The 13,894-nt window shown below is 42.0% G+C and overlaps 1 protein-coding gene across 1 annotated transcript in view; it reads right to left on the reverse strand.

Moving 5' to 3' along the window:
- fbn2 (fibrillin 2) overlaps nucleotides 1–13,894 on the reverse strand; it is a 344,878-nt gene that overhangs the window by 90,445 nt on the left and 240,539 nt on the right. Inside the window, exons 34-36 of the mRNA XM_080188736.1 lie at nucleotides 10,217–10,342; nucleotides 4,352–4,474; nucleotides 1,410–1,532 (exon numbers count right to left, since the gene is read on the reverse strand). Of these exons, the coding sequence (XP_080044862.1) occupies nucleotides 1,410–1,532; nucleotides 4,352–4,474; nucleotides 10,217–10,342 (372 nt within the window). The remainder of the gene's footprint in view (nucleotides 1–1,409; nucleotides 1,533–4,351; nucleotides 4,475–10,216; nucleotides 10,343–13,894) is intronic.

The raw sequence follows: 13,894 nt of genomic DNA on the forward strand, positions 1-13,894 counted from the left end.
TAATAACGCAATTACTGAATGTGAGCAATTTGAAAAATTCAAATATTTCTCTCATGTGGACTATAAAATGTCTAAAATATAAAAGTCATGTTTCATAAAACATGTTAACTCATCATACTGCAGCAATCACTATTAGTGCAGTTGTTCACACAGTGGTAAGAGCAATTTTTTGCATATCAGCAAAATCATGGCACTGCTGTCAGTCACTGCTTCTATAAGAAAAGGCATTGGAATTTTATATCAAATGGGTATACATTTGTAAGAGATACTCTGTAATTCTAAATGTTACAATGTCCCGTACAGTTATTAATGGCTAACGTTATCAACGTCCTTTTGTTGCACCATTTACTGCTGATTGGACTTATTCTCTAACCCATTTGGTAGAAATAGTGTGTCCTGAGTCACAAAGACTAGAAGAGTCTAGTTTTAATTCCCTAATCTGTGCTGATTTATCGGATCCCAGTTATAGTGGCAAGAAGGATGATTACAATTGACCTCAATTCTCAAGGCCAGGGCAAGAGAAAATTGACCAGTGTTTCTGATTTCTGTACGTGTCGAAAAGAACACCCTTATGCAGAATCATGAGGACAGGCTGTGATCCTGCTATAATGCTCCTACAGTTAAATGAGTTATTCACAATTACTGTTAAGAGTCAAACATTAAGCATAGCCATTTGGACAAGGTACTGGAAGGGTATTGGTGCAGATGAACTATAATGTAATGGAGAGATTTCTTTCCAGAGGAAAGGGAAACCAATTGAGAATGAAATATCGGAAAATAATTCACTTGTCTAGGAGTTATCATGCCCAGGAAATTCCTTGCAGCTCTTCCTGTTGTGTTGAGATTACTTTGCCAAAGGCATAGCAGAAACCTTGATTATGCAATTCCATTGGTTTCCTAGTGTGCTTCCGGTGAGGGAAAACTGGAGGAGCAGTAATAGCTCGGACAAATTCCCTCACCTGTAAAGTGTTGTCCCAGTGACACCATGGGTGAAACTTATCATTCACGAGGTCACTGAATTTTGGGTTTTGGTTTTAAAAACCTTTTTCCGGGCTGTTTCCAACCAACAGTAAAATATATATAATGGGATAGCTAGAGTAACTGAGAGACTGTCATGATTGTATCTTGCTCTGTTATATTTAGGATTTAGAAATGTATCAAATTGAACAGATTTATCTTTAAACAATTCTAGTTTTTTTTAATTAGGAAAACTTTTTTGTTTAGGGATAGTTGAATGTCACATTCCTGAATGACTCTCACAGAAGGATATTTATGATATTATTTCTGGAAATCTTTCAGGAAGTTATTTATAGTAAATTACACAGGATTCCCATACACAGGAAACATTAGACAACAACAATAATAAGCCCCTAAACTTTCATACAGAGCTGTACAAAATAATGACTCACCAACACAACCAATTCCTGTTGGATTAAGCTCAAAATCAGCGGGACAGTTGCACAGGTAGTCACCCGGTGTATTGACACACAAACCATTGATGCAGTTGACCGGATCAGCACATTCATTGATATCTGCAAGTTAAAAACAGAATTTTTTATGAGACAAAACATTTCCTGTTTCAGTAAAGTAATTACTGGAGGTAAGTGGCCAATAATAGTCAAATCCCCTGAAGGCAGTCTTCAAAGATTTAGAACATAGAATATAGAAAAACTACAGCACAAACAGGCCCTTTGGCCCACAAGTTGCGCCAAACATGTCCCTACCTACTAGGCTTACCTATAACCCTCTATCTTACTAAGTCCCATTAACTTATCCAAAAGTCTCTGAGAAGACCCTATTGAATCCACCTCCACCACCACCGCTGGCAGCCGATTCCATGCACCCACCACCCTCTGAGTGAAAAACTTACCCCTGCATCTCCTCTGTACCTACTCACCAGCACCCTAAACCTGTGTCCTCTTGTGGCAGCCATTTCAGCCCTGGGAAAAGGCCTCTGAGAATCCACTCCATCAATATTTCTCAATATCTTATACACTTCTATCAGGTCACCTCTCATCCTTCGTCTCTCAAAGGAAAAAAGACCGAGCTCTCTCAGCCTATCCTCATAAGGCATGTCACCTAATCCAGGCAACATCCTTGTAAATCTCCTCTGCACCCTTTCTATGGCTTCCACATCCTTCCTGTAATGAGGTGACCAGAACTGAGCACAGGACTCCAAGTGGGATCTGACCAGGGTTTTATACAGCTGCAGCATTATCTCCCGACTCCTAAACTCAAATCCTTGATTGATGAAGGCCAGTACACCATACGCCTTCTTAACCACATCCTCTATCTGCGAAGCTAATTTGAGCGTCCTATGAACCCGGACCCCAAGATCCTTCTGGTCTTCCACACTGCCAAGAGTGTTACCCTTTAATTGTCACAAAGTTTGAATAAAGACTAATTCATATCTGAACATTTATAGCTCCATTACAGCTTGATTTCAGAACTGCTGAGAAAAGATTCTCATGTCTGTAGATTTCACAAAGGGGATGAAATTTCCCTTTCAGAAAAAGTAGCAGATGAATGTCTACTTAATTTACGATTAAAAATTTGTGACTAAATTCGAGTTCTTAGAAACCAAGAATTCTGTGTTTCTGTCAGCAGATATCTAAGTATGCAATAGCAACAATCATTTGTCCTTTTTTCAATTAAAATAATTGTCCTTTTTCAAATTCAAACCTCAAAATTGATAAATCCAGCTGAAGGAATTATTGTAGGTCGGTGATGCCACAGCAATGCTTGGACATTCTTCTGCTTTACAAGCAAAGTTGATCATTACGATAAATAAACCCTCCGTCTGACTTCTCTGTTTACGAAACTGATCAAGGTCATTAAAAGTAAACCGAATTTACTGGAAAGTTGTAGGTTGCTGTTAGCTGAATTCAGTTAGGGCAGGAGCTCTGATAAATGCAGCGTCTCTAGGTTAGGAAGATGAAAAGGGGACAGAATTCCTTCCTAGTCATTGCCTTTCCATGACCATTGCTAGAAAGTGCTTTGTGTAGATGTCTGAGGAGGAGGACAGCATCAGATTTGGCTTTGGTGCTATTTTTACCTATGTAAAATACCGTGCTAGCTCTTACTCTTTAGGATCACTCATGAAGATTAGAAAATTTGATGTATGACACTCATCTCTATGTCAGGGTTTTTGTGTTGTATGATCACCACAGTGTGAGTTTCCCTTGAGAGCCAAGCTGGAAAAACTACATAGAAACAGAAATAGGACATCAACCTCCAACCTTGTTCCGCTATTCAATTAGACTGTCAACTTCATTTATCTGCCTTTGATCTACATTCCATGATAATCTTATCTAACAAAATTAAATCAATTTCCATCTAAAGTTTAAACTGATCCCTTTTGAGCAAAAAAAATTAGAGATTTCCATTACCCTTTGTGATAAAAGATTACTTTCTGATTTCCCTCCTAAATACCATAGCTCTATTTTTGTTTTAAGAATGTGTTCCTTAGTTCTTTTTTTCAGGTCAGAGAAAATAATTTCTCTCTGTTTCTACCCTTTTGGATGCTTTTATTATTTTTAACATCCTGATTAGATCGCTACTAATTCTTCTAAAGGCATAGCGAATACTAGGGGTAGAGCACCCAGGGCAGTGATGTCTGATATGATGATTGGGTGGCGGTGGCGGGGGAGGGGGGGGGGGGGTGTGTGTGTGTTTGTGTGTGTGTGTGTGTTGCAATGTCTGGGACGATTATCAGAGGGCATGGAGGCGACATCTGGGGTGGCAAAAGGAGATAGTTGGAGTGAGAGGCAATGTCCAGGGCAACGATTGCGGGGGGGGGTGCGCAGGTGTCTGAGGTGGCAATTGGGGGAGTGGGAGGTAACCTGTTCTGCCAACAATCGGCAGTGGAGGGGATGCGATGTGATGTCTGGGGATGTGCGGTGACCAGAACAGGCAGTGATTGGCAGTGGGTACCAATGTCTGTGGTGAGGGGGTGGGTGGGTGACAGGAGATCTGCCAGTATATAGGGAGATTGGGGTGTCTGCGCAATGGCATCCCTTGAGTTCAGCAGCTGGCTTCACCAGTCAGATTAGGCTCCACCCTTCCCCCTACTGGTGAGAATTGCATCCTAGTACTCCTTTTTGACTAAATGCCATAAGATTGCATTTTTAAACTCACCAAAAATAAGTCTGAAACTCTCCTGTTTTCTCGCTCATTCAGCACTAAGAATTTTTTCATAAAAGATGCCAGAAATGTTTGATCTGCAATAGTGCACGATATGATCTCTGGGCCTTTATGTCATTTTGGTATCCTAAGAAATCAGGAATGTCTTGATAAATAAATAAGACATGTCCCCTTCAGTAACTAAAGTCTGTAGCTCTTGTGTTCTTACCTGTACAGTTGCCACCACTTCTGTCAAGTTCATAGCCATCATCACAGACACATCTGAACATACCGGGTAAATTCTGGCAGGTGCCAAACACACAGATGTTCTGAAATGAACATTCGTCAATGTCTGTAAGAGACAGAGATATTGTTTAATTAAAGATGAAGTACAACAACATTTTATAGGGAAAAATAATTCCACACTATTATTAAGAACATAAGAACATAAGAAATAGGAGCAGGAGTAGGCCATCTAGCCCTTCGAGCCTGCCCCGCCATTCAATAAGATCATGGCTGATCTGTTGTGGCTCAGTTCCACATTCCCGCCCTCTCCCCATAACCCTTAATCCCCTCTCTTATCAAGAACCCATCAACCCGCGTCTTAAAAATATTTAGCGAGGCAGCCTCCACCACTTCGACGGGCAGAGAATTCCAGAGATTCACCACCCTTTGAGTGAAGAAGTTCCTCCTCAACTCCGTTCTAAACCGCCTCCCCTTTATCTTGAGGCTGTGCCCCCTAGTCCTACTGTCTTTTTTGAGCGGGAAGAGTCTCTCCACCTCTATCCTATCCATCCCATCCCATTAAATTTTCCTGCATTAAACTGCTCTGATAAAATCTATAAAAATTTCATTTTGAACAACAAATGCTAGTTTGGAGAATGTTAATTATGTCAAATCTACATTGTAATTACAAAGATACATATGCAATATTAATTTAGGGCTGCATTCATTTGCCTGAGACTTGAGGCATGCAGGAAACCCTTTCAACCTTGGCTGTGACAGCTGTAGGGAATTTCAATTCTGAGAATTCATTTGCATGGGCCAGGATTTTCTGACCCTTCCTGTCGGTTGGACCCTCCCATCCGCTGAAGGTGCAATTCTCTCCCCTCCCCGCCCAAGCCTCCACAATGGCAGGTTCCCTGGCATTGCGGCCTGCGAGCTACTCAAGTGGCCACTGACTTTGGCAGGACCAGAAGATCCCGCTGGCAGCCAATGGTGAGTGGCTTGTATCGTTGGAAAACCGCTGCAGAGGTCTGAAAGATCTTGTCCATAGTCTGTGCTCAGTTAGTCTGCTGCAAGTGACAGCTAGCTTGGTATGGAATTTCAGGTAACAAAAGGCGGGCATCTTGATCAAAGTAACAAATCTCAGCACTCAGGGACATGATTGGGAGGGCAGTGAAGATTTTACTGGTGGGGTCCAGAGGAGAACCCTTGGCCACAAAAGAACAATTAACATAAGTAAAACTATTTGCATGCACCTACTCATTTGATTGGGTGGGAAAACTACATTGCCTTTCAGGTCTCTGGCTAAAATAGTGGCCAAACCCAATTGCATCACTGGAACCTGATCTGTACTTTTGATCTGTGGATATCCGCTTGCCTGCAAGAAGAGGTTAAAATCAGAACCTGTGGGAAGACAATAGACAGGGGTAACCCACCGATGATTTTTACCTGCCCCATAGCCTGCTTCCTACTTGGTGGATAGGGCAAAGATTGCCCCATAACATCAGAGGGAAAATTTCATGATTCACAATTATTTTTATCTTGGAGCTGAGATCCCCTTTGGAGAGGAAAGGAGAGGCTGAAAATTGTTAGTTTAAGAAAGCAATATGAGGAGGGAGTGTTCGATATCAATTAAAATATTTACATTGAGGAACATTGTGAAATATTTATTTTAGGTAATGGGATGTAGAGGATAAGGCAACATTAGCCTAAAACTAACAGTTCTAAATGAAAAAGGGCTGGGATAAATTTTACGACTATGGAAGAAACTATCGCAATAGTTTACGTTAATGTGATAGGAAATTCTTTACCACTGATGGCAGCAACATTATGAATACATTCATTAAAATTCCCTCTGCTCCTGAAAGAGAATTTGTTCCAAAAGAAAGCCTTTCAATTTCAGTAGAAGTATTGAACAGAGGAAATTTTCACCAGTGCTACACGTGGAAGGTTTCTGTCAGTAAGTAGGTGACAGGAAATAAAATAATAATAATCAAGTTGTATTTCCTTGGTGGTTTTCTTGATTGAACACCACCAATTCAGAGACAGAATGGCATTTGAATGGAAGAATCCCTGGACAAAATATTACTTTAATTTTACCATTTTAACAGAAACTAAACACACTTGCCTGTGGCTGTTTTGGTGGCACATGGACATGGACAATCTGGCTAGAGCCAAAATGTCAGAAACCTACTGGCATAAAATTATGTTGCAATTCTCTGAAAGGCCAGGTCAATCATCCTAGTGACTGGTGACCTAAAAGCCATTTGCATCTCATGATGCTCATTAAAACAGTTGCCTGCCAGTGTCCTGTCAGGCCTTCCAATTTTGTGTTATGCCAGCGGGAAATCACGATAGCATCAAACCCAATTGCAAAAGAGTGTTGTGCACAGGTGGCCCTCAGTTGGCAAGAGACTTCAAGGTGAGGGCAACAAAGCACTCTGCCACACTACCCCTGATGTGCTGTGGAGCAGACTGGTTCCTGACTCCATCTCCATGAACAGCACTGTGCTGCTGGACCCATGGACCCTCCTGTGTAACAATCTCAGTTTAGTACTGTGCCTGGGGTTAGGGAGTACACAGGTCTCCCCTGGTGCCACATACCAGTGTCTATTGTGATATGGGACTCACTGCAGCAAAGGTCTGAAGTTTAATCGGGGCTGGAGTGTAAGGTGAGGCTGGGGTGAAGGCGTGATGGTTTGATAAAGGGGGGCAATGTGGAAGAAAGGCTGAGCAAGGAGTGGAGCATTGGGCAAGGGCTCATGCTGGCAGGCAGAGGGGAAAGGAGGTAGATGAAGAGGGTGAATACTGGAAGGCAGAGGGAAGCTGGACCCCGACACGCCTCCATGAAAAGCTCACAAATGAAGGAATAAAAGGGATACTCCATTGTTTACTGGAAGGGGATGGTGAAGACTCTAGGTGATAGGTAGTCTAAGTGGAGCATGGGCTTCTTGCAGGTGGTGCACTTGGGGAGTAAGTGGTTACATCAAGGATCAGACTTCTTCTTGAGGCGCTTGTCTTTTCCCCCTGGGTTGTTGACAACCTGTGTGACTTGGTGAAGACAGGTGGGCTGAAGAGTGTGATACAAGTCTGCTAGATTTCTATGTAAATATGGAGCCAGGGCCTTCAAACCCACCAGCTGACAGAGGGTGAACTTTTCAGCTGCTGGCATGCCAGGGTAGTTGGAACGTAACTTGTCTGCGCATAATTAGAGGTTCCAAGCACAAAATCTGTTGTGGGAGTGCACCATTTTGCTTGACAGGACAGGCACCTTTCAAACCTCCTGCCACCATCCTTCAGTCTCAAAGTGGGAGAATTCTGCCCCAAGTTTCAAATGTTATTATACTGTGTCAGGAGCCAGCTGGCTAGTGAATAAAGTTAAGAATGAAGGAAAATATTATTTCAGCAGTATTTTTCATGTCACTCTCTCAAAGTTTAACATTAACTAGAGGCAGGAAATAGCATAGTGCCTCTTTAACTAAACTCCCTGTTCTTCTTCTTGAGTTATCGGCTGAAGGTAAGTCATTGGCAATTATTTGTCGAACAACAGCAAAATGCCATGATTTTTTACTACAGGCATGGTGAGAAGGCAGGCCTGAGGCTACTTCAAGCTGAGTGGGGCTGAAACTTGTTGTGTTGGCAGGTACCTATCTGATCTATACACTGGTCATTGAGCCAACTGAGCTAACCGGTCACCCAGTGATACTAATGGGCAGATGGTGGTGTCTCAGTACTAGTACTGCAAAGCCAAGGTTAATACCTAGGAACATGGATTGATATCTCACCTAGCAGCTAAATTTAAATGTGATTAATAAAAATCTGGAATTGAAAGTTAGACTTAATAATGAAGCCATGAAACTAATCAGAAATTGTGCTTAAAAACCCATCTGGTTTACTAATGTCCTTTAGGTAAAGAAATCTGCTGCTCTTACCTGATCTGACCTTTATGTGACCCCAGAGCCACAGCAATGTGGTTGACTTCAAACTGCCCCGTGAAATGGCCTAACAAACCACCAGTTCAAAGACAATGAGGGATGGGTAACAAATGTTGGACTTGCCTGCGACACTCACATTTTATAAAAATTATCAATAAAAAGAGAATAAATTCTAGTGTTTTAATATAACTTAGCCTACATGTGAATTCTTTTTCAAAGAGTTGTAGGATAATTCTTGCCCTTCACGATGTGTTAAGATCGTGATCTTGATTTTTTTTTGCCAGAAGGTATTTCTATAAATGCAGAAGATTAGTTAGGATGCCACTAAGCAGCTTGGGTTACTGTAGATAGAATACAGAGCTCAGAAAGAACACAAAACTCCCAGTTTTGATCCCTGGACTGCTCTAAACCAGATAGTGGCCGTAAAACAGTTGATGCAACATTTCAAATACACTTCACGCCCCTGCAATCTTGGGGAGGAAAAATATAAATTCTCCTGCCTGCATTGGGATATCCAATCAGGCTAATTGGATGTCACTGAAGGTTTCATTTTTTCACCAATCTGAACGCGCAGCCCAGAAGTAGTAAACACGGGCACCTTGAGCAATCCAGTATTTACTCAATGGGTGTGCTGAGTGTCAGTGAAAATAACATACTCAATAGTACAGCTTGAATCCATGACTTATTGAGTCAGAGGCGAGAGCAGCGCTTAAATGAGGGAAAGGACTCAAGTATTTCTTTAATAAATAACGTAATCGCACACATGCGAAATGTTCAGACTTCAAAAACTTTTTTTTTAGTTCAACCATCTGGCCTGGCTCAGGCTGAGTTTGGCTGAATGGAGGGTGGCCAAAGTGAACCTGATTCAGAATGTTCTCTGGCTCAGTTATCACGAACTGGGGAGTGCTTTCTCTTGTTGGTAGGGCAGTTTTGATAGCTTAGGATAAATAAAAGAGGAAATCTAAAGTTTCTATTTGTGTTCCTCAAGTTAATGTATACAAAAGAGTTATGACCTATTTATCCAACCCCAGGCAGATGTAAAAATGAGGTAATCTCAAATCCAAGTGGCAAACATCTGGCTTGTCTCTACAATGAAGGATGAAGAATCTCCTTCAGCATTGCAGTGGATATATATTGGCAACATGGATTCCACCAGCTCAAATGACTCATTGCCCTGTTCATGTTAGTAGGATCTTCTGGTCCTGCCAATGGCGCACCCTCACCACAGGTTTCCCAGCGGCATGAGTAGAGTCAATGAGAAAACCCAGTGACAGCAGCGGAATCTGAAGATCCCATAATGGAGATCGGCATGCCATCTCCTACCATGCGAAAGACGCCATGAGAATACCACCCATTGTTTCAATAAGAACACTAGTATACTCCATTAGTTTTAACAGATAAAATTTTGTCCCCATTTTAAACCACGTACATAATTTTCATTGCCATTTTTGAGATATCATTCAAAAAGTTGCTTATTTTTGCAATCTCTCAAAATTTAAAGCATCTTTACTGTTTGTGATTAGTGATTAGTGTGCCACAATTGTGCTGTTTTATTAGCGGCATATTTTTAAAATTTGTATTTATTAATTGGATTAAAAAATGAGCATTTTGGTGCAAAACAAACCTATGTTAATCAGGTCAAGTGCGATACATGTTCAATTCCAATTTGACTTTGTGGTTACACATTTACAAAGTAAGGTTTCTTAATTTTTTTTTCTGTCCTTGTAAATGGTAAAGAAGTGTTGATCCATATCTTTCTCAGAGGAAGCCCAGCATTTTTCAGCAAAGCTGCCTTACTTCTGCATGTTAGCAAAAAGAATGGCTCCTTCGTAATTGCACTTGTGGATTCAAATCTCTACATTCTGCTTCCGGATATAGTGATAATCTACATTTGGTATGGTCTGCCAAAAACTGCACGGCACCAGCCAACTCACCTTGACAGGACCTGCTATCAGAAGCTGGTGTGAATCCCATCTCGCAATCACATCGGTATCCTCCAAGAGTGTTGAGGCACTGGCCATTATCACAGAGATTAACATTCTCTGCGCACTCATCCACATCTGTGAATAAAGATGAATGAAATATTGTTTCTATTAGCTCATAATACAACAATTTCATACTATTTCCAATTTTCTACAGAGAGAACATTTTCCCAGATTTAGCTATACCCTGGCCGAGAGGCGATTGATTGGTGCAATTAGAATGATTCCTCCTCTTGAGGAATAACTCTGGTTCAGTCTAATTGTTTTAATAAACAGTTATGTAATATTGTTGCGTAGGACTTTGCCAGTTTTATATCAGACATCATTACTCATATTGGCAACAGAGGGCAGGCGTTAGAAAATAATCTTTATTGAGCGTAAGCTTTGGCAAAATGCTCACTATGATAGAATGAACAGTTGTTCTATCAGGAATTTGTGATTAGCCAGGATGAAACTTGTACCATTTAATGGCTGAACTGCATATGGCACCTCTTTCAGCAAGGTCCATTGAAAGTCTCAATGTGGATTCATATTCTGCCATTTCCTGAGAGATTGGCACATATATGACATCATAATTTGTTTGCAAACTGACTTATCTATTTACTAATGTCTTCATTTCTAACCAGCTGGTTTGTACTATTGAATAGTTTTGTGCAGTTAGCTGAAACACACACACAAGACTCCCATTTTATTCAAGACTGGAAACTCCGCTATGATAGTTATTGTGTGTAGCGAGAATTAAAACCCTTTCCACTCTCCAACCAGGTTTCAAATAAAACGGCTGCTCAGGAAGGAATGATGGCAACACAGCAGCTTGGCACCAGGGCGAGTAGGGGAGCTGTATTTTATATTTTTATTATTAGTTCATGGAATTTGGCCAGTGTTTAATGTCCATCCTTAATTGCCCTCGAACGGAATATCTTGCTAGGACATTTCAGAGGGTATTTTAAGAGTCAACCACGTTGCTGTGTGTGTAGGTCACCAGAATTCTTTCCTAAAGGATATTATGAAACAAAGGGGTTTTTACTACAATTGACAATGCTTTCATAGTTATCATTAGACTTTTAATTCCGGACATTTTATTGAATTCAAGTTTCACTATCTGCTGTGGTGGGATTTGAACCTGCATCCTCAGTGCACTATTCTTGGGGGACGAGGTCGGGGAGGGGAGGAGGAGGAGGAGGAGGGAAAAAAGGTTTACAATTACCACACGCCCATAACATTTCAACCTTGTGCCTCGTGCTCATTTCTATGAATGTGATGTGCTGTTCAGTGGCTGCAGGCCTCAGTCTCAAGGATAAAATCATTGCCCTCCCTCCTACTTCTCATCTACATGCTGTCCCTTGGCATCATTATCAAAGGCACAGCATCAGTTTTCAGATGTATGCTGACAATACCCAGCTCTATCTTATCCAGTTCCTCCACTGTTGTTAAATTATCAGACTACGTATCTGACTTCATGAATGAGCAGACACTTCCTCTGATTAAGTATTGGTAAGCCTGAAGCCATTGTTTTCGATTTGTGCTCCAAATTCTGTTCTCTATCTACTGACTCATCCCTGTCCCTGGCAATAAACTGAGTTAAGCCAGTCTTTTTGAAACTTTGGTGTCACATTTGATCCCAGGATGAGCTTCCTAAATTGTACTTGTTTCAACTCTTTATGTATCTCTAACATCACTCAGCATCACCCTATTTCAGCTCAACTACTGCTCAACTGTTACTTCTACACTACTTCAGCGCAGTTCTGGCTTGTCTCCCACATTCTCTATCTCTCTCCAGGAACCAAACCCTAATAGGGCATTGTGAGCATGGATCTCCCATGTGCTTGTCCATAGTTATACCTGGCAAGGTACTGCAATGGTCTTCCATTGCCTCCTGCAGGTTCTGAAGGTCCAGGAGATTCTCCCATTCATATTTTCTGTTTTAGAAGGATTTGCAAGTTGATATTCAATTTGTCTGGCCGCTTTATGAACATACCTTCTGTGGCAATCAAGTCTTAGAGTGGGACCCGAAACTGAAGCTTCAGGTTTAGAGGCAGGGACCTACCAGTGCGCCACAAGACACCCTTGTCTCTCCCATACTCCGTCTGTATATTCAGGTCTTAAAAAACTCGGCTGCCCATGTCTTTACTTGCAGAAAGTCTTTTTCCTCTGAGCTCCTTGACTTACTTTGGCTCTTGTCAAGCAACATTTTGATTTTGAAAGTTTCCTCCTTGTTTTCACATCCTGCCACAGCCTTGCCCCTCCCAAGCTCTGAAGTTTCCTCCAACCCCAAAATTTTCTGAGATGCCTGCACTCCACTAACTCTGGCTGATTGTGCATTCCCAATCATAATTGTTCCGCTATTGATGGCTGAGCCTTCAGTTGCCTAGGCCCCAGCTCTGGAGTTCCCTTGGGAATTGTTGGGAGTAGTGTGGATACCATCTTTCACCTCCCATCCCATTCATCATCTTATACGTCTCAATGAGATCTCCCCTCATTCTTCTAAACTCTAACGAGTAGAAGCCTAATTTATTCAGCCTCTCCTCATAGCTCAACCCCCTCAACTCCGGCATCAGCCTAGTAAACCTCCTCTGCACTCCCTCCAAGGCCAAAATATCCTTGCGTAAGTACGGCGCCCAAAACTGCACACAGTACTCCAGCTGCGGCCTCACCAATGCCCTATACAGCCGCAGCAAGACCTCCCTACTTTTATATTCAATCCCCCTTGCGATGAAGGCCAGCATCCCATTCGCCTTCCTGACCGCCTGCAAGCTGGGTTTTTGCGACTCATGCACAAGGACCCCGAGGTCCCTCTGCACCATCGCCTGCTGCAGTTTTTCTCCACGTAAGTAATAGTCCTTCCTACCATTATTCCTACCAAAGTGGACCACTCTTCCCGCTCAGAAAGGATAGTAGGACTAGGGGACACAGCCTCAAGATAAAGGGGGGGCGGTTTAGAACGGAGTTGAGGAGGAACTTCTTCACTCAAAGGGTGGTGAATCTCTGGAATTCTCTGCCCGTTGAAGTGGTGGAGGCTACCTCGCTAAATATTTTTAAGACGCGGGTTGATGGGTTTTTGATAAGAGAGGGGATTAAGGGTTATGGGGAGAGGGCGGGAATGTGGAACTGAGCCACGACAGATCAGCCATGATCTTATTGAATGGCGGGGCAGGCTCGAAGGGCTAGTTGGCCTACTCCTGCTCCTATTTCTTATGTTCTTATGTTCTCAACCGGCATTCACTGCACTAGATCTACTGACAGTACAGAGTAGAACTTTACAGGCTATGGGTATGTAATTTAGGGTCTCAAAATCTGTTGTTTAACTGTTAATTTGTAAAATAACTATTTCTGAGAGTAATATGGCATTGAGCCATTGGAATTAGTAGAGATAACTGATCCCATTAGGGAAGGAGAAGAGGATCGAAAACTGATTTAAGTGATTTTAGTCTAGGGTGAGGGTAAAATTTCAGTTATCATAGAATCCTACAGTGAAGGAGCAGGTCATTCGGCCCTTTGAGTCTGCAATGATCACAATCATACCCAGACCCTATCCCCATAACCCCATGCATTTACCCTAGTTAGCCTCCGTGACACTAAGGGTCAATTTAGCATGGCCAATCCACCTAACCAGCACATCTTTGGACTGTG

This window comes from Carcharhinus amblyrhynchos, chromosome 5 (assembly GCF_965287045.1).
Source record: "Carcharhinus amblyrhynchos chromosome 5, sCarAmb.v2.hapA, whole genome shotgun sequence".
In the NCBI taxonomy this organism is placed as follows: Eukaryota; Metazoa; Chordata; class Chondrichthyes; order Carcharhiniformes; family Carcharhinidae; genus Carcharhinus; species Carcharhinus amblyrhynchos.